The sequence below is a fragment of the Lepisosteus platostomus genome, chromosome 5, assembly GCF_059453375.1.
Source record: "Lepisosteus platostomus isolate fLepPlt1 chromosome 5, fLepPlt1.hap1, whole genome shotgun sequence".
NCBI classification, from domain to species: Eukaryota; Metazoa; Chordata; class Actinopteri; order Semionotiformes; family Lepisosteidae; genus Lepisosteus; species Lepisosteus platostomus.
The window spans coordinates 20,822,190-20,837,978 of NC_142615.1; the positions used below are offsets into that span (position 1 = coordinate 20,822,190).

Here is a 15,789-nt window from a genome sequence, read left to right on the forward strand (position 1 = left end):
GTTTATACCATCGGTGAATTGTACTTTTTTATTAAGTACAATCTACTGTATTTTTAGAAATAAATGGCATACTGTGCACGATATGTTGCAGAAACACAACCTGATATTTTCATAATTATTATTTTAATCATTTGACAAGTATGAGGTCCCGGATCCAAATCTTCAGTTCTGATTTTTTTTATAGTGATATCTTCTCTTCCTCTCGTGGAAATCACAAGATGTGAGCAAATGTTTTTTGTTCTTTTTTTTCACGTTGCGATCCAAAGAGCCTCAGACGCACAGTCTGATAGTAACCAAACCAGAATGGATTCTGCTGGGAGCCGGACTGAGCTCATTCTCACTCCCTGTGCTGAAAACAGAATTATCTCTTCCCCGAACATCGTCTACAGCTGCTAGATATTGCTCTGTGTCCTACTGCTCCAGCAATTCCTTTGACCAAAGACAGATCACTTGTGTGCTTTTAAACTTCTTACCACTACAGGCTCTTTGATGGCTCATGCTGATCGTCCTGTGGATCCAAAAGAAAATATTAAAGCTGATACTGATATTTTCGATTGTAATTTGCATCTAGCTACAACGCCCCTGGAAAAGATAATTTATTAGTTGCGTGCAATCGGAATCTTTTACTTTATGTATGGTAGTGGAAATAGTTTTAAAAATGTTTTCTAAAGAAGATTGTATTGCCAGGACCTGCCTTTAGCGCTCAGTAGCGATTACGCTGTTGATATAGATGGAGAAGAAATGTAAGATGAATTGATGATCTAAGCTAAAATAGCCCTAACACGCCTGCTGTAACAGTGTTTGTATTCATAGCAAGTAATATTCTTTTTCAAACCCGAACGTTCCTTTTGCATTGTGTTATGTAACCATTAGCGGTTTCGGTAGCTTCTGAAGAGCGCACTTTTCCAAACTGAAGCCTATAAGAACATTATTCAAGATGCACCATGGCCCAGAATCGTGCATCGGGACAAGGATTAACATCAATTGAAAGTACTCCCAAATAAAATATTTGACCGAAAAATTAAAAGAGTAGGCAAGTATTAAAAAAAAACCATAACTTCTTGACTTCCAATCTCTTTCCTGGTTCAGGCCATGTAAAATGACATATTCAGTGGACTCATGCCGAGGTTGTGAGTTTAAGCCTCACCTGCAGCAGCCTGGTTTTCTATCTTGACAGGTAAACAGTGTTTTTTGTTATTTGCTAAATGGAGAGAGGATTCTGTGTTAATTGTGCTCCTCCTGGGAGAGGTCAAGATGAGACGTTCACGAGGCTGGTGGTAAATATCCTGTCCAGGAATATCGGGGCTGTAGGGGGTCAGATCTATAGATGTAGTAAACACATTAGTGGAGACGGTGTGTCTGCTCTCTGTGAGAGAGCCGGGCAGAAAGAATATTCTGTGGTCTGGGAAGAAGAGTCTCTCGTTGGAAGAGCGGCGCTCCTCACAAGAGAGAATGAAAAAAAATCTTTTTCAGGGATACTGATTGTTCTCTTTGGGGGAATTAAAAGCACTTGTGGTGAGTGACCTTGTGGCGCAATGGTAGCGCGTCTGACTCCAGATCAGAAGGTTGCGTGTTCAAATCACGTCGAGGTCAGCTGAGGAGTTTGCAGGCGCTGCTGGTGCCGAACCCGGAAATTACACCACGCAGTCGGGTTTTATCTGTACACCACATAGGTAATCTGAACGAAGTAACAGCGCAGTACAAAACACCCAATCAGGAGCTTATGCAGCGAATCATCATGAACACGACAAGAGAAAAGGCACATTGCATATCCGCGAAACATCACGCCCGGCTTTAGAGACAGTGACATCAGAGAATGGAAGCTTCAGACCCCTTTTTTGTTACAGGTTCAAGCAAACCTGAAAGTTAGGGAGTGTTTGGTCTCTTTTGTTTGAAAAAGTGTCTGAAGCCTGTAATTATAATTTGCCCTTTTTTAATTGTGGTTGAAATCCACTCCCATGTACCAAGACCTTACAGTATATTCATGTTTACTTAAATGACTAACGCCATTGGACATTAGTTGGTGTTTTTTTTTTTGTAACGATTTGCTATTTCATGTAGGAAAGAAAGGAACCCAGACCCAACGTTTGCTTTCAGGTGCGGTTCATTTACATAACGGACATCTATTTCTGAGGAGCCTGATTTAAATCACACAACCCCGGTAGAAGTCGAATCGACAATCTAATAAACCGAAATCAGACGCGTTATCCATTAAACCACCAGCCCGTCACGTAAATGAATTGCACCATGGTGAGTTCAGCGCCGCTCCTAGTAATACTCCACCCCCATCTTAAATTTCTACGTGAGAAACGTGTTTTCTACATTTTTATCAGTTTTTAAAAATCATCACTTTTAAGCAGACAAAGCCTTTATGTGTCGCTCTGAATTTCTAATTGATTTAGAATTCCAAGAAAAAAGCGTTTTGTTCCACAACAGCGTGAAATGATCACGTCTTTCACTCTACTTCTCTCTTGTAGTAAAGCAGACCTTGCTGGGTGAGTATTTGTTCTGGTAAATTAGGTCACGGATCATGTTAACTCACTTCTGTTAAACACAACATTTCCTTATGCACGGGAGTGTCTTTGTACAGCTGTTATACAAAGGGCTGGTGGTCAGGGACGCGCTCCGGATTCTTTCGATGTAAACATAATCTCCGCTAAAAGCCCTCTTGAACTTTGCAGGAAAAGTGCGTGAATCTTTTGGTCAGGGACGCGTTTCGGATTGTTTCGATGTAAACATAATCTCCGCTAAAAGCCCTCTTGAACTTTGCAGGAAATGTGCGTGAAACCATTTTCACGTGTGGAATTTTATCTTCAGCTGGCTGTAGTTAGAATGCCTTATACACCCGTTGTGTATCCTTAGCAAAAATGTTTTAAAATTATAACACAGAGTTGTCGGAGAACTCGACAATCATTATTAAATGAGCACAGTACAAATGTACATTGATATTTTTGTTGTATGTACTTTAATTTTAAAAGATATAAACATAACTGTGCTGATATGGATGTTCATTTGAAGGATTTGAGGAATCTATAAAAGATGTCAGAACAACAAAAGAAACATTTGGGCATCTGCATATTTGTAAAGATTAAAGAGCACCCTAAGTGTGAAGTTTGCACATACGAGAGAAGAAATCAGTTTCAATGCACGTCATTAAACTGATGGTGTGCTTATCAGTCGTGCATTAAACATGTATAGCAGAGGATGGCTTTGATCCATTGATCTTTGGGTTATGGACCCAGGACGCTTCTGCTGCACCACTCAGCTATGTTTAACACAACTGCTTTTGCACCTGAGATGAAAAGTTTCAACGGTAAACGCAGACGTCACTGAGCACTTGGTCTTTTGTAGTACAAACCATCACACGCTGCTCTACATGGGCGTCTTCAAGATCGTTGAGAACCAAAGCTTCTGCCTTCCTGGTTACTGATTCTTTCTTCGTTAATTCCCAAATCTTCAATGAGAATCAGTGAAACGAAAAACAAACACATGTACACACTCGCGTCCTAGCATGAAAGAAAAATGATGGAAGCGTTTAAGAAATAACAAGAGTAGTCTGAACAGCTCCAGCCTATCAACTGCTCTACAAAGTGATCGCTATCTCCACACCCAGTTTATAACACTGAAAATGATTCAGGAAGCACAGCAAGGTTCTAAAAACAGCGGTTGAAAAGCATCTAGATACATAAAATGACAATTTCTCAAAAGTAAAATCTTCATCTTTTAAATATTGTCATCCATATATTTTCGTTTTCCTCTTTTTTACATAACACGCTTTCGAGAAATAGAGTGTCTTGTAATGAAGGCTGCATTAGAAAATGTGTATCTAAATTAAAATCGGGTTTATTACTTCTGCGTTTTTCAGCTTTCTTAGCGCTTGGGTCTCGATTCAGATATTGCAATGAAAGCAACAGGGGAGTAAGTTTTCCTTTTCTAAATCAAAGGTGATCTGCTCACAAGGAAGTATAAAAACTTCAGCGTTTACTTTTTGAAGACCGCAAATTGTCGAAACACTGTTGCTTCATAAGCTTATAAGTAACGTTTCTGAGCATGCATTGTATTACTCATGCTGTAATTAATAAAAAAAAGCTTAAATTCACATAATGGAATTTGGACGGCTCAAAGTAGTCTATTTCTTGTACAACTTTACTTGCCCGCTGAGTAGAGTTTAAAGCAACTGCAGCAGAAGTAGCAGTAATAGCAACAGCATGGTTAGAGTGTCACAATACACTCTGAAATTATTGCGGCTTCAGATCGTTTTGTTCTGTTGAAGCTACCTACAGGCCCTGAACTGTTGACATTGGCTGTGATCATCTTTTTTCAGGTTTCATGAAATTCTTCACATATTTGAAATATTCCATTCGGGTTCGCCTAATACACGGTGCAACCCGTACCTGCAGCAGAATGCTGTGGCACATTAAGCCGTTTTGTTTATCGGTTGTAAGGATTGAGGAGCGTACTACAAATCGAGCAAGCGAAAAAAAAATTAAACAGGAGTCACTTTTTGGATTGCTAATCCATTGTACTCTGCTCGTCTAGGTTCAAATCCCATCCTTGTCATGGTTAAGGCCTGAGACGTGTGTGTTTTTTCTAAACGGTGTTTGCATTTGTTTCCTCTTCTACTCTTGTACTGGAGCAGTAATATTTCTAGCGGTGGACGAACATGGTATCACAGGCTGACAGCAGGAACACGTGGCCACAAGCTGCAGTACATTGGTTTGGGAACAGCAATAACTTTCCTGTGGAGACAGGTGCGCCGGTATTAATACAGCGCTTTCGTGCGGAAAGAGTTACAAGAACTGACTTAAACTTACCAGTTATGTTCAATAGCTAAAAACACAAAACCAACCTCTTCAGTGGTTGAATCTAAATAACACAAGCCAATGCTGCCATCAAGGGAAAAAAATCCTGAGTTATGTAGTTTTGAGACTACATATCTGACTTTCAGTTTGAAGCGGTACAATGGATTCTAGGTCACATTCGTTCTTGATTCAGGATATATATGAGTGTGCTAATGGTTAGAACTGTGTTTACATGAGGTACAAACGGTAACATTTTCATTGCGAGAAGAAAGTCAGTCCGTGCGCATTTCTCAGCATGCACATTGTCAGGAATACTAAACCCACAGTGCCAGCAAACCTTTCGATAGCCTGTAGGTACTGCCATTGCAAATGTAACAGGTTGTTCATACACACAAATGACATCGTTGCTATCTCGTAATTAGGAGATAATTTGGTATTTATTAATTAAGATTTTTTTCCTGGGTGGCAACAATGCGCTTCCGCAATAAATCATAGACTCTGCTTTCAAAATAGCTGCACCAGGCACTTGGACACAGATAAACACAGGGATTTAAAATTCAGGAATATGAATGGTCAATTGTTTACAGTTGGGTTTTTACGTTTTCTTATTTAGCGATTTGTGTATCAATCTTTTAACAATTCATTAAAATGCTAACAACATGTAAAATAAAAACAACAGCACCGTTAAATGAAGGGGAGACAGGTAGTTTTTTTTTTTTACAATCAGATTCCAATCTCTAATGCTGTGTGTGAGAGCTTAGGTAACTTTCCTTTTCTCACATTTTCTGACGACTATTCCAAAGGGGCACCCTGTCAACTCCTAATACTTTGTATGTTTGATTATTGTCGTTTTATTTAGAAAAAGTTCAATATTGATCATAACTTAAGAAAATTATGATCACGAATAAAAAAAGGGGCTAAAGATGTGAGTTGCTCTTGAATCAGAGCCGGGTGACACGGGCTTCTGTTCTGATATAGTTGTACGAGAAGCAGGAGGAATCTCTTCTCTCCTATGGAGCATGAGCTGAATCAGGAGGGAGACATTTCCTATACTCGTGCATATGTTAACGCATGACCTACATCGTAAAACTAAATTAAAAACTAACATTAAGTTGTCAAAGACATTCATTTATATACGAACAAGAGACACACATAGCAATGGTTCTACATTAACTTGTCCTACACTGATCAGACTAATTGAAATGTATGAAAGCCCGTTTCTGCCAGGGAGTTAAAAAAACGCGCTATGGTATCACAGAATTCCGACTAAGTAACTCAAAATTGCGACTTGGTAACTCAGAACTCCGACTTTATATCTAAAATGTTCTTTAGCTCAGCTAGCAAGGCCTGGATTCAAGCCAATACAGTGAGGCACGAAGTAGGGTGGGAGCGGCGAGGGCACAAGCCCTAGAACCCGAATCCGTTACAATAACAAAAGGACAGACAATGAAATATTGGCTTTTCGAAGTCGCAAATGTGAGATATAAAGTCAAAATTCTGAGTTTTTAGGTCGCAATTCTGAGATTCTAAGTCACAATTCTGAGATACCATAGTGCGTTTTTTTTACTCCCTGGCGGAAACGGGCTTCCATTGGTTCTCAGTGCTGCGAAGCAAAAGCAATCTCTGAGAAATCAGACAAATTATTATCAGAACATGTCAAAAGCTGATCAGTATTTCTTTACTTGGAAGCAAATAAATGCTTGTATTACACATTTTAATATGACATGCATTTACACATGAAAAATAGTAAAATTATTTTCATTGCGGTACGTGTTGATAGATCAGCCCCCTCGATAAAAGAAAGTGTGGACGGACGTGTCGCATGTTCCGTACTCTGTCTGACAGCGAGTTTAACACACTGTCCTTGGAAATTAGAAACGAATTGAACAATAAATTAATCTGAGCAAATTTTACACGTGTGGGTGATTTCATTCTGTCGAAATTACGTGGAACTCCTCCGCTGGGGTCAGATACACACGGGAAAGTGTTCAGGCGGCTTCACGGAGTCCCGCCTCAGACTGGAAGCAGGTTCTAATTAGACGCTGAGAACAATTCGGGTCTCTGTGTGTAATTGATTGTGTTGATTGAGCGGTAGTGCGACCATGTGTGTGGTAGCATAGTCCTGCTAGTATAAAAACCTAGTCACCGCGTTCACACTTTATGCTCTCTTGCTTCAACACAGTTTGGTGGTTTATGTGTCTTACTTCTGTAGCAGTTTAGCGGGACGTCAATTTGGCGATGCGCTCGTTTCTCTTTGTGCTGTGCCTGTGCGTAGGGGCCGGGCTCCCCGCACTGATCTCCTCTGGGCCGGCTGGCTGGGACTCTCGGGAATTAGCGCTCCAGGCCGACCTCCCGGCTCCTGAAGACGCAGCCCAGTCGGAGGATTTGAACCTGGCAGATGCGCCCTCCGAAGACCTGTCTGCAAGCGAGAACGACTCGCAGTCCTTGGCTCCCGACTTTCGCCGCCTTCCCGTGTCCAGAGACGCGTACTCGCCCTACTTCGACAAGGAGAAGATGAAGCCCGAAGCCGGCAGCCGCCCCTTACCCGCCTACATCAAGAGCGTCCTGTTTCCTCCCCAGCAAGGGCGGCAGCCGGCTCGCCCGGCCATCGGGGGCACCCGAGGAGTGGCTGTGTGGTGCGACTCCAGCAGGATGTACGTGAGGGTCAGTCGGCTCCTGTTCGGCTTCAGCTGTCGGCCATCGGAGGTGACCTTGGGCAACTGCAGCGTCAGCCGAACCACACGCCTTTACTTCTACTTCATCTACGGGCTTCACGAGTGCGGCACCGAGCGATCGGTAAGCGGGTCTTCATCTACAGGCAGTGTATCGATGTGAGCTGTAGGGCCAGTGTCGGGGTTGCCTTTCCTGGGAATATCCCTTCCTCTGTGACCCTGCAGGTTGTCCAGGGCCGCCTGGTGTACTCCAACACTCTCCGCTATGCCCCGCCCTCTTCCAGTGCACCTGTGCATCGCTTCATTCCCTTCTCTGTGCCGGTCAAGTGCTCCTACAACAGGTAGGCAGGGCTCTGCTGCTGCTGAGAAGCCGCTGGGAAAGTGTCCAGAAGCCCCTCATCCCCTCTGTCCTGCAGGTTCCACTACTCCTACAAGGTTGGCTATGTCCCCACGTGGGCCAGGAGAAGGACCTTCTTCAAGGACCTGAAGAACAAGCACAGCTTTGTGCTGCTCACCACCAACTGTAAGCTCCTTGAGCGAGTGGCTCCACCTGCCTGCAGGGGGTGCTGTGTGCAGGTGTAATGCTGCCTCTCTCTTTCTCCAGCCCACTGGGTCCGGCTCTCTCCTAAGGATGAGTACTTCCTGGGTCAGCCCATGTACTTCCAGGCCACTGCCTACTTTGCCACAGCGGAGCAGAGGCTGTACATTCACTTGTGTTACGTAACGGAGAAACCGGACCAGGACTCCCAGCCCCGTTTCCCCGTGATCGACAACTTGGGGTACGGCCCCTTCTGGGAGGAGAGGTGGACAGGAGCCCCGAGAGCCTGCAGGGGTTCATCCTTGTCCTTGTCCCCAGGTGCATGGTGGACAGCAAGGCAGATGGCTGCCTGTCCAGGTTTGTCCCCTCCAAGCAGAAGGATGTGCTCCGCTTCACAATTGATGCCTTCCTCTTCCAGAAGAAGCTGTCCAGGAAGGTACTGCTCTCAAAGGCTGCTCGGCCTTCTTGCTCTACTGATCCATGGTCTGCTTTCACATCCATGATCTAGATGTGAACCAGACTGTGGCAGCTGTAGTGCCTAGAGCTGCCAGCTTGCCTTCACTTATTGCAGAAGGTCTTTCTCTGTCCCTCTATTGGCCTTGATCCCTTAATGCTGTGACCTTCCCTCTTGCAGCATGAAGTGACTGAGCTGTACATGCACTGTGGCTCCTGCTAAAGCAACACCAGGGACCAAGTCCTGCACCTACAACAGGGAGGCTAAGAGGTACTTCTGCAAGGAGCCTGCTGAGGGTGCTCTGGGACATGTCAGGTTTAGGCCTCACCTGTCCTCCTCCTCTCCTCCAGGTGGGAGGAGCTGTATGGTGACCATGAGGTCTGTGCCTGCTGTGAGTCCAGGTGTGCTGGCAGTCGGAATGAAGGTGGGTCTGGTTCTCTATCCCTTGTGGATGCATCTCTGCCCAAGAGACAACCATGCTTGGACAACTGAGGAATGATCCCGTGCTGGACAAAGGGACTGTTTAGATGAGTAGACTGTGGGTCTCTGGGTATAGCGGATCCCTCACTCCTGGGTGCTGCTTGTCCACAGGTACCAGGAGCCTGGTGACCAGCAGTCGGGTGGCTGTGGCACCAGTAGAAGCTCCTCTGGATGTGGGAGCTGACTGGACTGAGGATGAGGAAGGAGACCCTCGGAGCTCCAGTGAAGATGCTGAGAGCACCAGTGAGGATATGGAGGGAGCAGATGACTTTGGAGATGTTGGCCAGTGGACAGGTAGGGTCTGGCAGGAGGAGCTCCTGTAGGGGTGGTGTCCTGCAGTGTAGCTGGATTGTTCTCCTTCCTCCCCAGGTGCCTGAATGAAGGCTCCAGCCTGGCCCTTGTGACTCTCCTGCCTCCACTTGCCTTGTAATGGCAACATCTCAATAAAGCTGTGAAAGACCCTTCTGCCTGCCCTTGTTTCTTTATGGTTTATAGGTTTGAATGGGGTGGAGGAATTCAAGGGAAGTATTTGTGGGGGTTCCCCTTTCAAGAATGCTTCCCGTATTGCTGCCAATGAGGACTGAAAATGGCTGGAGTAATAAAGTGTTGTACTGGGGGAAGATAGCCGCACTATTCCTTGGGCAGGTCATTGTGACTTTTTTTTACTGGGGGAGAGACAGAGGTGTTCAATATACTGGCAGTCCTCCTGTTTCCGAGAGGGGTAGTGCTTATGGAGTTTGAGTTGCTACTGTAGTGCCCAGTAAGAGTGAGATCTGGTGTCCTATTCTAGGCTGCACAAACTTCCTAAAAGAAACACAAGGAAGGGATTGTCAACAGGGGCTTGGTGTAAAGTAGGCCTTCCCTTCCTTAGCAGAGGAACAATTCTGGTGCCCAAACATCAGTGAATAAAGGTACAGTTAGAATCTTGGAGGTCTTGTCTTACGGGTGTTGGTTTCACAGTATTGGACAGTCACGGGAAGTATTAGGATTGAAACTGGAGATCCCAGTACTTGATCCGGAAGACAAGTGTTCACAACCACCTCTACCAGCAGCACAGACTGTGTAGATTGAGACTGAATGCTTACTACACAAAGCCTCTCCACTGTTTCAGTGTCCCATGTCATGAATTTCAAGTGAATCCTAGTCTCCCGTTGTGACTACCTATAATTTGCACAAATCCTGCTGGCCCACTAACACTGTTAATTTTTAGCCCTACTGCAATGCCCTATTAAAGTTTCAAGGATTTAGGATAAACTATTTTATATAATGGTTCCAAAGGTGGCTTCGCAAAGTACTTGAAATAATTACAATAAGAATACACAGGATAAAACAATTCCAATAGACAGAGGAGACCATGGATGGTGGTACTAAGGAAAGTAGAAGCAGAGGGCTAAAGAATGGAACCAGTTCAGTAAAGGCTCTTCTACAGAACAAGGTGTTGAGTCTGAATTTGAAGGAGTTTAGGGAAGGTGACTGGTATCCTTGGGGTGAGAGTTCCAGAGCATGGGGGCATAACAGGAGAAGGCCTTGTCACTCATACAGTGTAGATGGGCGTGGGGGACAGTTAGGAGACCAGAATAAGAAGAGCGAAGGTTCTGAGGTGGGGAGTAGGGTGATAATAGATCAAACTGCTACTGAGGTGCAACTGAAATGTGACGGCATGTTCTACAATTTATGCAAGAAAGGGTAATGTTAGGCTTTTATGGACCGTTGGTACAACAGCAGTGCTCAAGGATTCATTTCTAATATTGAGGACAATGGGTTATATACCCATCGTTCTTACCAAAGGATCAGAGACCTTTTGCTATATAAAAAGACTCCTTTCCACCACTAATTTATACAGGTTTGGTTCATTTGGGTTTTATCAGTTAAACATTTAAGTGAAGTCATTGTCCTGCTCGCGGCCGAGCCCGACACACGGTACCGTCTGGTTTCTGTCGCTGGGCGCTCACCCTGCGGTCCATATGGGTCCTAATGCCCCAGTATATGGTAGTGCCAATTTCCCTAAGGAAACAAATACTCCACATTAGTCTGAATGCCACATTCTTCATTGGTCCCATTACATCACAGAAAAACAAAACTACTCACTCTTTAATCTCGTCTAATCCAAGACGCACCGAATATCACAGTCTTCTTTTAACACGCGTGCTGTGATTCCTCTATGTAGCAGAAATGACAACCGAGGAGCCGAGAGATTATTTCAGCATTTCGCGTCAGAACGAAAAACACAAACGACTAACTTGGAATGACTTGCTTTTGACGCTTTTCAAAGCGTTCTTTGTGCACGACGACTGCGCCACCAAGCAAACTACATAAATATGAGAAAACACGCAAGAGAGTTGTCACTCAGAGTGTCGAAGGGTCGATGTATACTGGGGCTCAGTTGAAATGCAACGTCAGGACTTTTCCGAATTATGTCACACGAAGAGAGCACAGCCCTTTCCGCCCTGCCGCGTGTGTCTCGGTAACTCGCTGTGATCGTATAGTGGTCAGTACTTTGCGTTGTGGCCGCAACAACCCCGGTTCGAATCCGGGTCACGGCAGAATAGGGGCGTCTGCTTTTACTACTCGCACGAATGAAGGCAAAAAAAAGCCAATCGACGTGAACGAACGGCGCTTTACAGAGGAGTACTGCCTGACTGGATCGTTGATGAACGACAGAGGCCCCTCCGACCTCTTCTCGGTTTTCTTCAATGACTTACTAAGGATCTTCTTCACATTCGCCCATGCAGGGGAAGCCAGTTACACCAAAGCAAACGCAGGAAAGTGCATTTCAAGCAGAGACCAGGAGGGACTTGTTTACACCGAGAGTGGGCGGAGAATGGAACAATGCGCCCAGCCCTGTTGCTGGAGCCGATTCTTGATGAGCTCTTGGGCTCACTAAGAGGCCCCCGCTGGATGCTAATCTTTCTGTTGTTCTTGCAGGTCCTGCGCTGCTTTTGAGCCGACAGAGCTCGACCTGGTCTGTCGGCACAGCCCAATTGCAAATGATCGGCTCCGCGTACAGAAGGAACGTGCGTTTGGTACAAGAGTGCACGAAGGCACCGGAAATACATTGGGAACAAATGACCGGTCGCTCAAGACCTCTGTGAAGTACAGGAGCGTGCAAAACGAGGCTGTTTCCGCCCGGTCTCGAACCGGGGACCTTTCGCGTGTTAGGCGAACGTGATAGCCGCTACACTACGGAAACCTGTAGGGACTGCTGCTGGTGTCTCGCTTGCGTTTCGGGCTGAGAAAGGGACGCGTCACTTTAGGCAGGTGGCGCTGGAGAGAGGAACAAAGGGCGCGATGAAACAAAATGCCGAAACCCAGGATCGAACCAGGGACCTTTAGATCTTCAGTCTAACGCTCTCCCAACTGAGCTATTTCGGCAGTGCGCAAAGCCCACAGCCACCTGCTCCAGCCTTCCTGTGTTGTGGCATGAGCGCACCAAGAGTAGCGGGAGAGTGTTGCAGGAACGTCACTCAGAAGGAAAGCCACCCAGCTGCGCCCTCTGAGCTCTGTCCAGCGCATCTTCCTCGCATGGACTCCTGCCTGCGACGGGCAGGAAACAATTAGCAAGAACAGAACGACACGCCATGGGTGTCTCATGACCGCGCCTTAGGTTGTGACACGTGCAGGTGTGAGGGGTTGCCGGGCTACTTTGGAGCAGAGCTTGGGCGGAGGGGGGGCGGGAAAGCAGACAAAGAGGTGACACCTCAAGGTCTGCACGATCACAGCTCTCCGCCGCCCCAGGCTTCCGCTCGATAAGCTACTGGACACACCCGCCCCTCCTCACACAGACCGTGGAAAAGCCCCCGAGTGGGAGGGCTCGCTCTTCCTCCCAGGAGCTCTTGGACACGACGCCCAGACAGGGCGCGGGGAGCCGCTGCCTGCAAACACGGCTCCAGGCAGGACTCCACTCCGCAGGAGCCGCAGAGCAGAGGAGATGAGGGCAGCTTAGCTCCTGTGCAGAGACCTGAGCTGTTGTTGCTGTGGATGCTGTCTTTTCTGCACTCGGGGTAGGAGTGAATGTTGAGTTGCACTTAGAAATGAAGCAGAGCACTTCAACGGCACGGGTGTGTGTGTGTGTGCGCCCTGGTGATTCTGGGAGACAGATCGAACCTGGGCTAAAAGAGAGGGGGCTTAGCCCTCTTCCATTTGCTAGTTCAAAGTTGTACAACCCCTTTGTATCTGCTAGGCGGCGCAGTCGTCGTGCACAAAGAACACTTTGAAAAGCGTCAAAGGCAAGTCATTCCGAGTTGGTCGTTTGTGTTTTCCGTTCAGACGCGAAATGCTGACATGATCTCTCGGCTCCTCGGTTGTCATTTCTGCTCCGTAAAGGGATCACAGCACGCGTCGGCTTCCAGCATGCTGGGTCGGGACACGATGCCGGGGGTTGGAGAGAGCGATGTCTTCCTCGTTAGTATAGTGGCAAGTATAACCGCCTGTCACGCGGGAGACCGGGGTTCGATTCCCCGACAGGGAGTAGCTTTTCTTTCACCTCCTTAGAGAAATGACTGCCTTTCACTTCTCTGTTTTCTTTCACAGCGTCGTGCACCTTTTCATTGCTCTCGCTTTCAGAGCCTCCGCACGGCAGTCGACTCGACATCAGGAAGCACATTGAAGTGAAAGCAGGAAGCGCTGCGACATGCACTGTGCAGATCCCGCCACACTAAGAGGTGAGTGGGTCTGTTCGATGCACAAAGAACGCTTTGAGAAGCGTCAAAGGCAAGTCATTCCGAGTTGGTCGTTTGTGTTTTCCGTTCAGACGCGAAATGCTGAAATGATCTCTCGGCTCCTCGGTTGTCATTTCTGCTCCGTAAAGGAATCACAGCACGCGTCGGCTTCCAGCACGGTGGGTCGGGACACGATGCCGGGGGTCGGAGAGAGCGATGTCTTCCTCGTTAGTATAGGACCTGTCACCTGTCCCCACCTGTCACGCGGGAGACTGGGGTGCATCAGGACGCGCCTTGAAGTGAAAGCAGGATGCGCTGTGACATGCACTGTGCAGATCCCGCCACACTAAGAGGTGGGTCCAGTGGGTCTGTTCGATCACAGCGCTAGGCGAATCCCCAATCCCCTTTTGTGCCTGGCGACAAAAGATGTCTGTTTCCGCCCGGTTTCGAACCGGGGACCTTTCGCGTGTGAGGCGAACGTGATAACCACTACACTACGGAAACGGTGGTAAGACGTGCCCAGCGGCCCAGCGCTGAGCTTCGCCAATGCGATTTAGCTGCTTCCAGTGCCTTTATTGGAGTGCGCTGATGGACCGTGCTCTCTCTCCAGAGACCAGCACGCCTGTCATGGACGGAGCAGGAAAGGCGGCGCCACATTCTACAGCCCTCTCCACGCAATCGACGAAATCGGGCTACTGAAGTGGAGAAAATCGCCTCTCCAGAAAGTGCAAATATCATCTTGGAGACTATAAATCCTATTGCCGAAGGTCAGCCCTGTCTACCAGAGTAACCCTCCCACAGCGATGATCAGCTCGTCTCACACGCGAGAAGTTTCGGTTGGAAACAAGCGCCCCCTCTTCTCGCACGTTTTGCACGTTCGAGTAGTTTTAATGCGGCTCTTTCGTACACGGTGCTGATCTTTTGGAAAGCAGGAGGCAAAACCGAGTCGAACCGCCTGGGTGAAAACCAGGAACCCTAACCGCTAGACTATATGGCAGCGAACAACCATGCTGTTCACGGCATCAAGCAAGCAAACTACATAAATATGAGAAAACACGCAAGAGAGTTGTCACTCAGAGTGTCGAAGGGTCGATGTATACTGGGGCTCAGTTGAAATGCAACGTCAGGACTTTTCCGAATTATGTCACACGAAGAGAGCACAGCCCTTTCCGCCCTGCCGCGTGTGTCTCGGTAACTCGCTGTGATCGTATAGTGGTCAGTACTTTGCGTTGTGGCCGCAACAACCCCGGTTCGAATCCGGGTCACGGCAGAATAGGGGCGTCTGCTTTTACTACTCGCACGAATGAAGGCAAAAAAAAGCCAATCGACGTGAACGAACGGCGCTTTACAGAGGAGTACTGCCTGACTGGATCGTTGATGAACGACAGAGGCCACTCCGACCTCTTCTCGGTTTTCTTCAATGACTTACTAAGGATCTTCTTCACATTCGCCCATGCAGGGGAAGCCAGTTTCTTTCACCTCCTTAGAGAAATGCCTGCCTTTCACTTCTCTGTTTTCTTTCACAGCGTCGTGCACCTTTTCATTGCTCTCGCTTTCAGAGCCTTCGCACGGCAGTCGACTCGACATCAGGAAGCACATTGAAGTGAAAGCAGGAAGCGCTGCGACATGCACTGTGCAGATCCCGCCACACTCAGAGGTGAGTGGGTCTGTTCGATGCACAAAGAACGCTTTGAGAAGCGTCAAAGGCAAGTCATTCCGAGTTGGTCGTTTGTGTTTTCCGTTCAGACGCGAAATGCTGACATGATCTCTCGGCTCCTCGGTTGTCATTTCTGCTCCGTAAAGGAATCACAGCACGCGTCGGCTTCCAGCACGGTGGGTCGGGACACGATGCCGGGGGGTCGGAGAGAGCGATGTCTTCCTCGTTAGTATAGGACCTGTCACCTGTCCCCACCTGTCACGTGGGAGACTGGGGTGCATCAGGACGCGCCTTGAAGTGAAAGCAGGATGCGCTGTGACATGCACTGTGCAGATCCCGCCACACTAAGAGGTGGGTCCAGTGGGTCTGTTCGATCACAGCGCCAGGCGAATCCCCAATCCCCTTTTGTGCCTGGCGACAAAAGATGTCTGTTTCCGCCCAGTTTCGAACCGGGGACCTTTCGCGTGTGAGGCGAACGTGATAACCACTACACTACGGAAACGGTGGTAAGACGTGCCCAGCGGCCCA

General features: G+C 47.3%; 1 protein-coding gene and 7 non-coding genes across 8 annotated transcripts; 4 read left to right on the plus strand and 4 right to left on the minus strand.

Moving 5' to 3' along the window:
• The first annotated feature begins 1,521 nt into the window (after positions 1-1,521).
• trnaw-cca (transfer RNA tryptophan (anticodon CCA)) lies at positions 1,522-1,593 on the plus strand. Its single transcript has one exon. It is a non-coding gene; the product is annotated as a tRNA-Trp (tRNA).
• Positions 1,594-6,979: 5,386 nt separating this feature from the next.
• LOC148664699 (zona pellucida sperm-binding protein 3-like) lies at positions 6,980-9,407 on the plus strand. The gene is made up of 8 exons (XM_088633063.1): positions 6,980-7,598; positions 7,700-7,815; positions 7,891-7,997; positions 8,079-8,253; positions 8,331-8,448; positions 8,647-8,736; positions 8,817-8,890; positions 9,058-9,407. The coding sequence occupies exons 1-6, from the start codon at positions 7,041-7,043 to the stop codon at positions 8,686-8,688; spliced, it is 1,116 nt and encodes a 371-aa protein (XP_088489189.1). The 5' UTR covers positions 6,980-7,040; the 3' UTR covers positions 8,689-8,736; positions 8,817-8,890; positions 9,058-9,407.
• A 2,010-nt stretch (positions 9,408-11,417) lies between these two features.
• Positions 11,418-11,489, plus strand: trnah-gug (transfer RNA histidin (anticodon GUG)). The gene has a single exon. It is a non-coding gene; the product is annotated as a tRNA-His (tRNA).
• Positions 11,490-12,063: 574 nt separating this feature from the next.
• Positions 12,064-12,136, minus strand: trnav-aac (transfer RNA valine (anticodon AAC)). Its single transcript has one exon. It is a non-coding gene; the product is annotated as a tRNA-Val (tRNA).
• A 109-nt stretch (positions 12,137-12,245) lies between these two features.
• Positions 12,246-12,318, minus strand: trnaf-gaa (transfer RNA phenylalanine (anticodon GAA)). Its single transcript has one exon. It is a non-coding gene; the product is annotated as a tRNA-Phe (tRNA).
• A 1,717-nt stretch (positions 12,319-14,035) lies between these two features.
• Positions 14,036-14,108, minus strand: trnav-cac (transfer RNA valine (anticodon CAC)). Its single transcript has one exon. It is a non-coding gene; the product is annotated as a tRNA-Val (tRNA).
• A 694-nt stretch (positions 14,109-14,802) lies between these two features.
• trnah-gug (transfer RNA histidin (anticodon GUG)) lies at positions 14,803-14,874 on the plus strand. Its single transcript has one exon. It is a non-coding gene; the product is annotated as a tRNA-His (tRNA).
• Positions 14,875-15,690: 816 nt separating this feature from the next.
• trnav-cac (transfer RNA valine (anticodon CAC)) lies at positions 15,691-15,763 on the minus strand. Its single transcript has one exon. It is a non-coding gene; the product is annotated as a tRNA-Val (tRNA).
• Between the last annotated feature and the right edge of the window lie 26 nt (positions 15,764-15,789).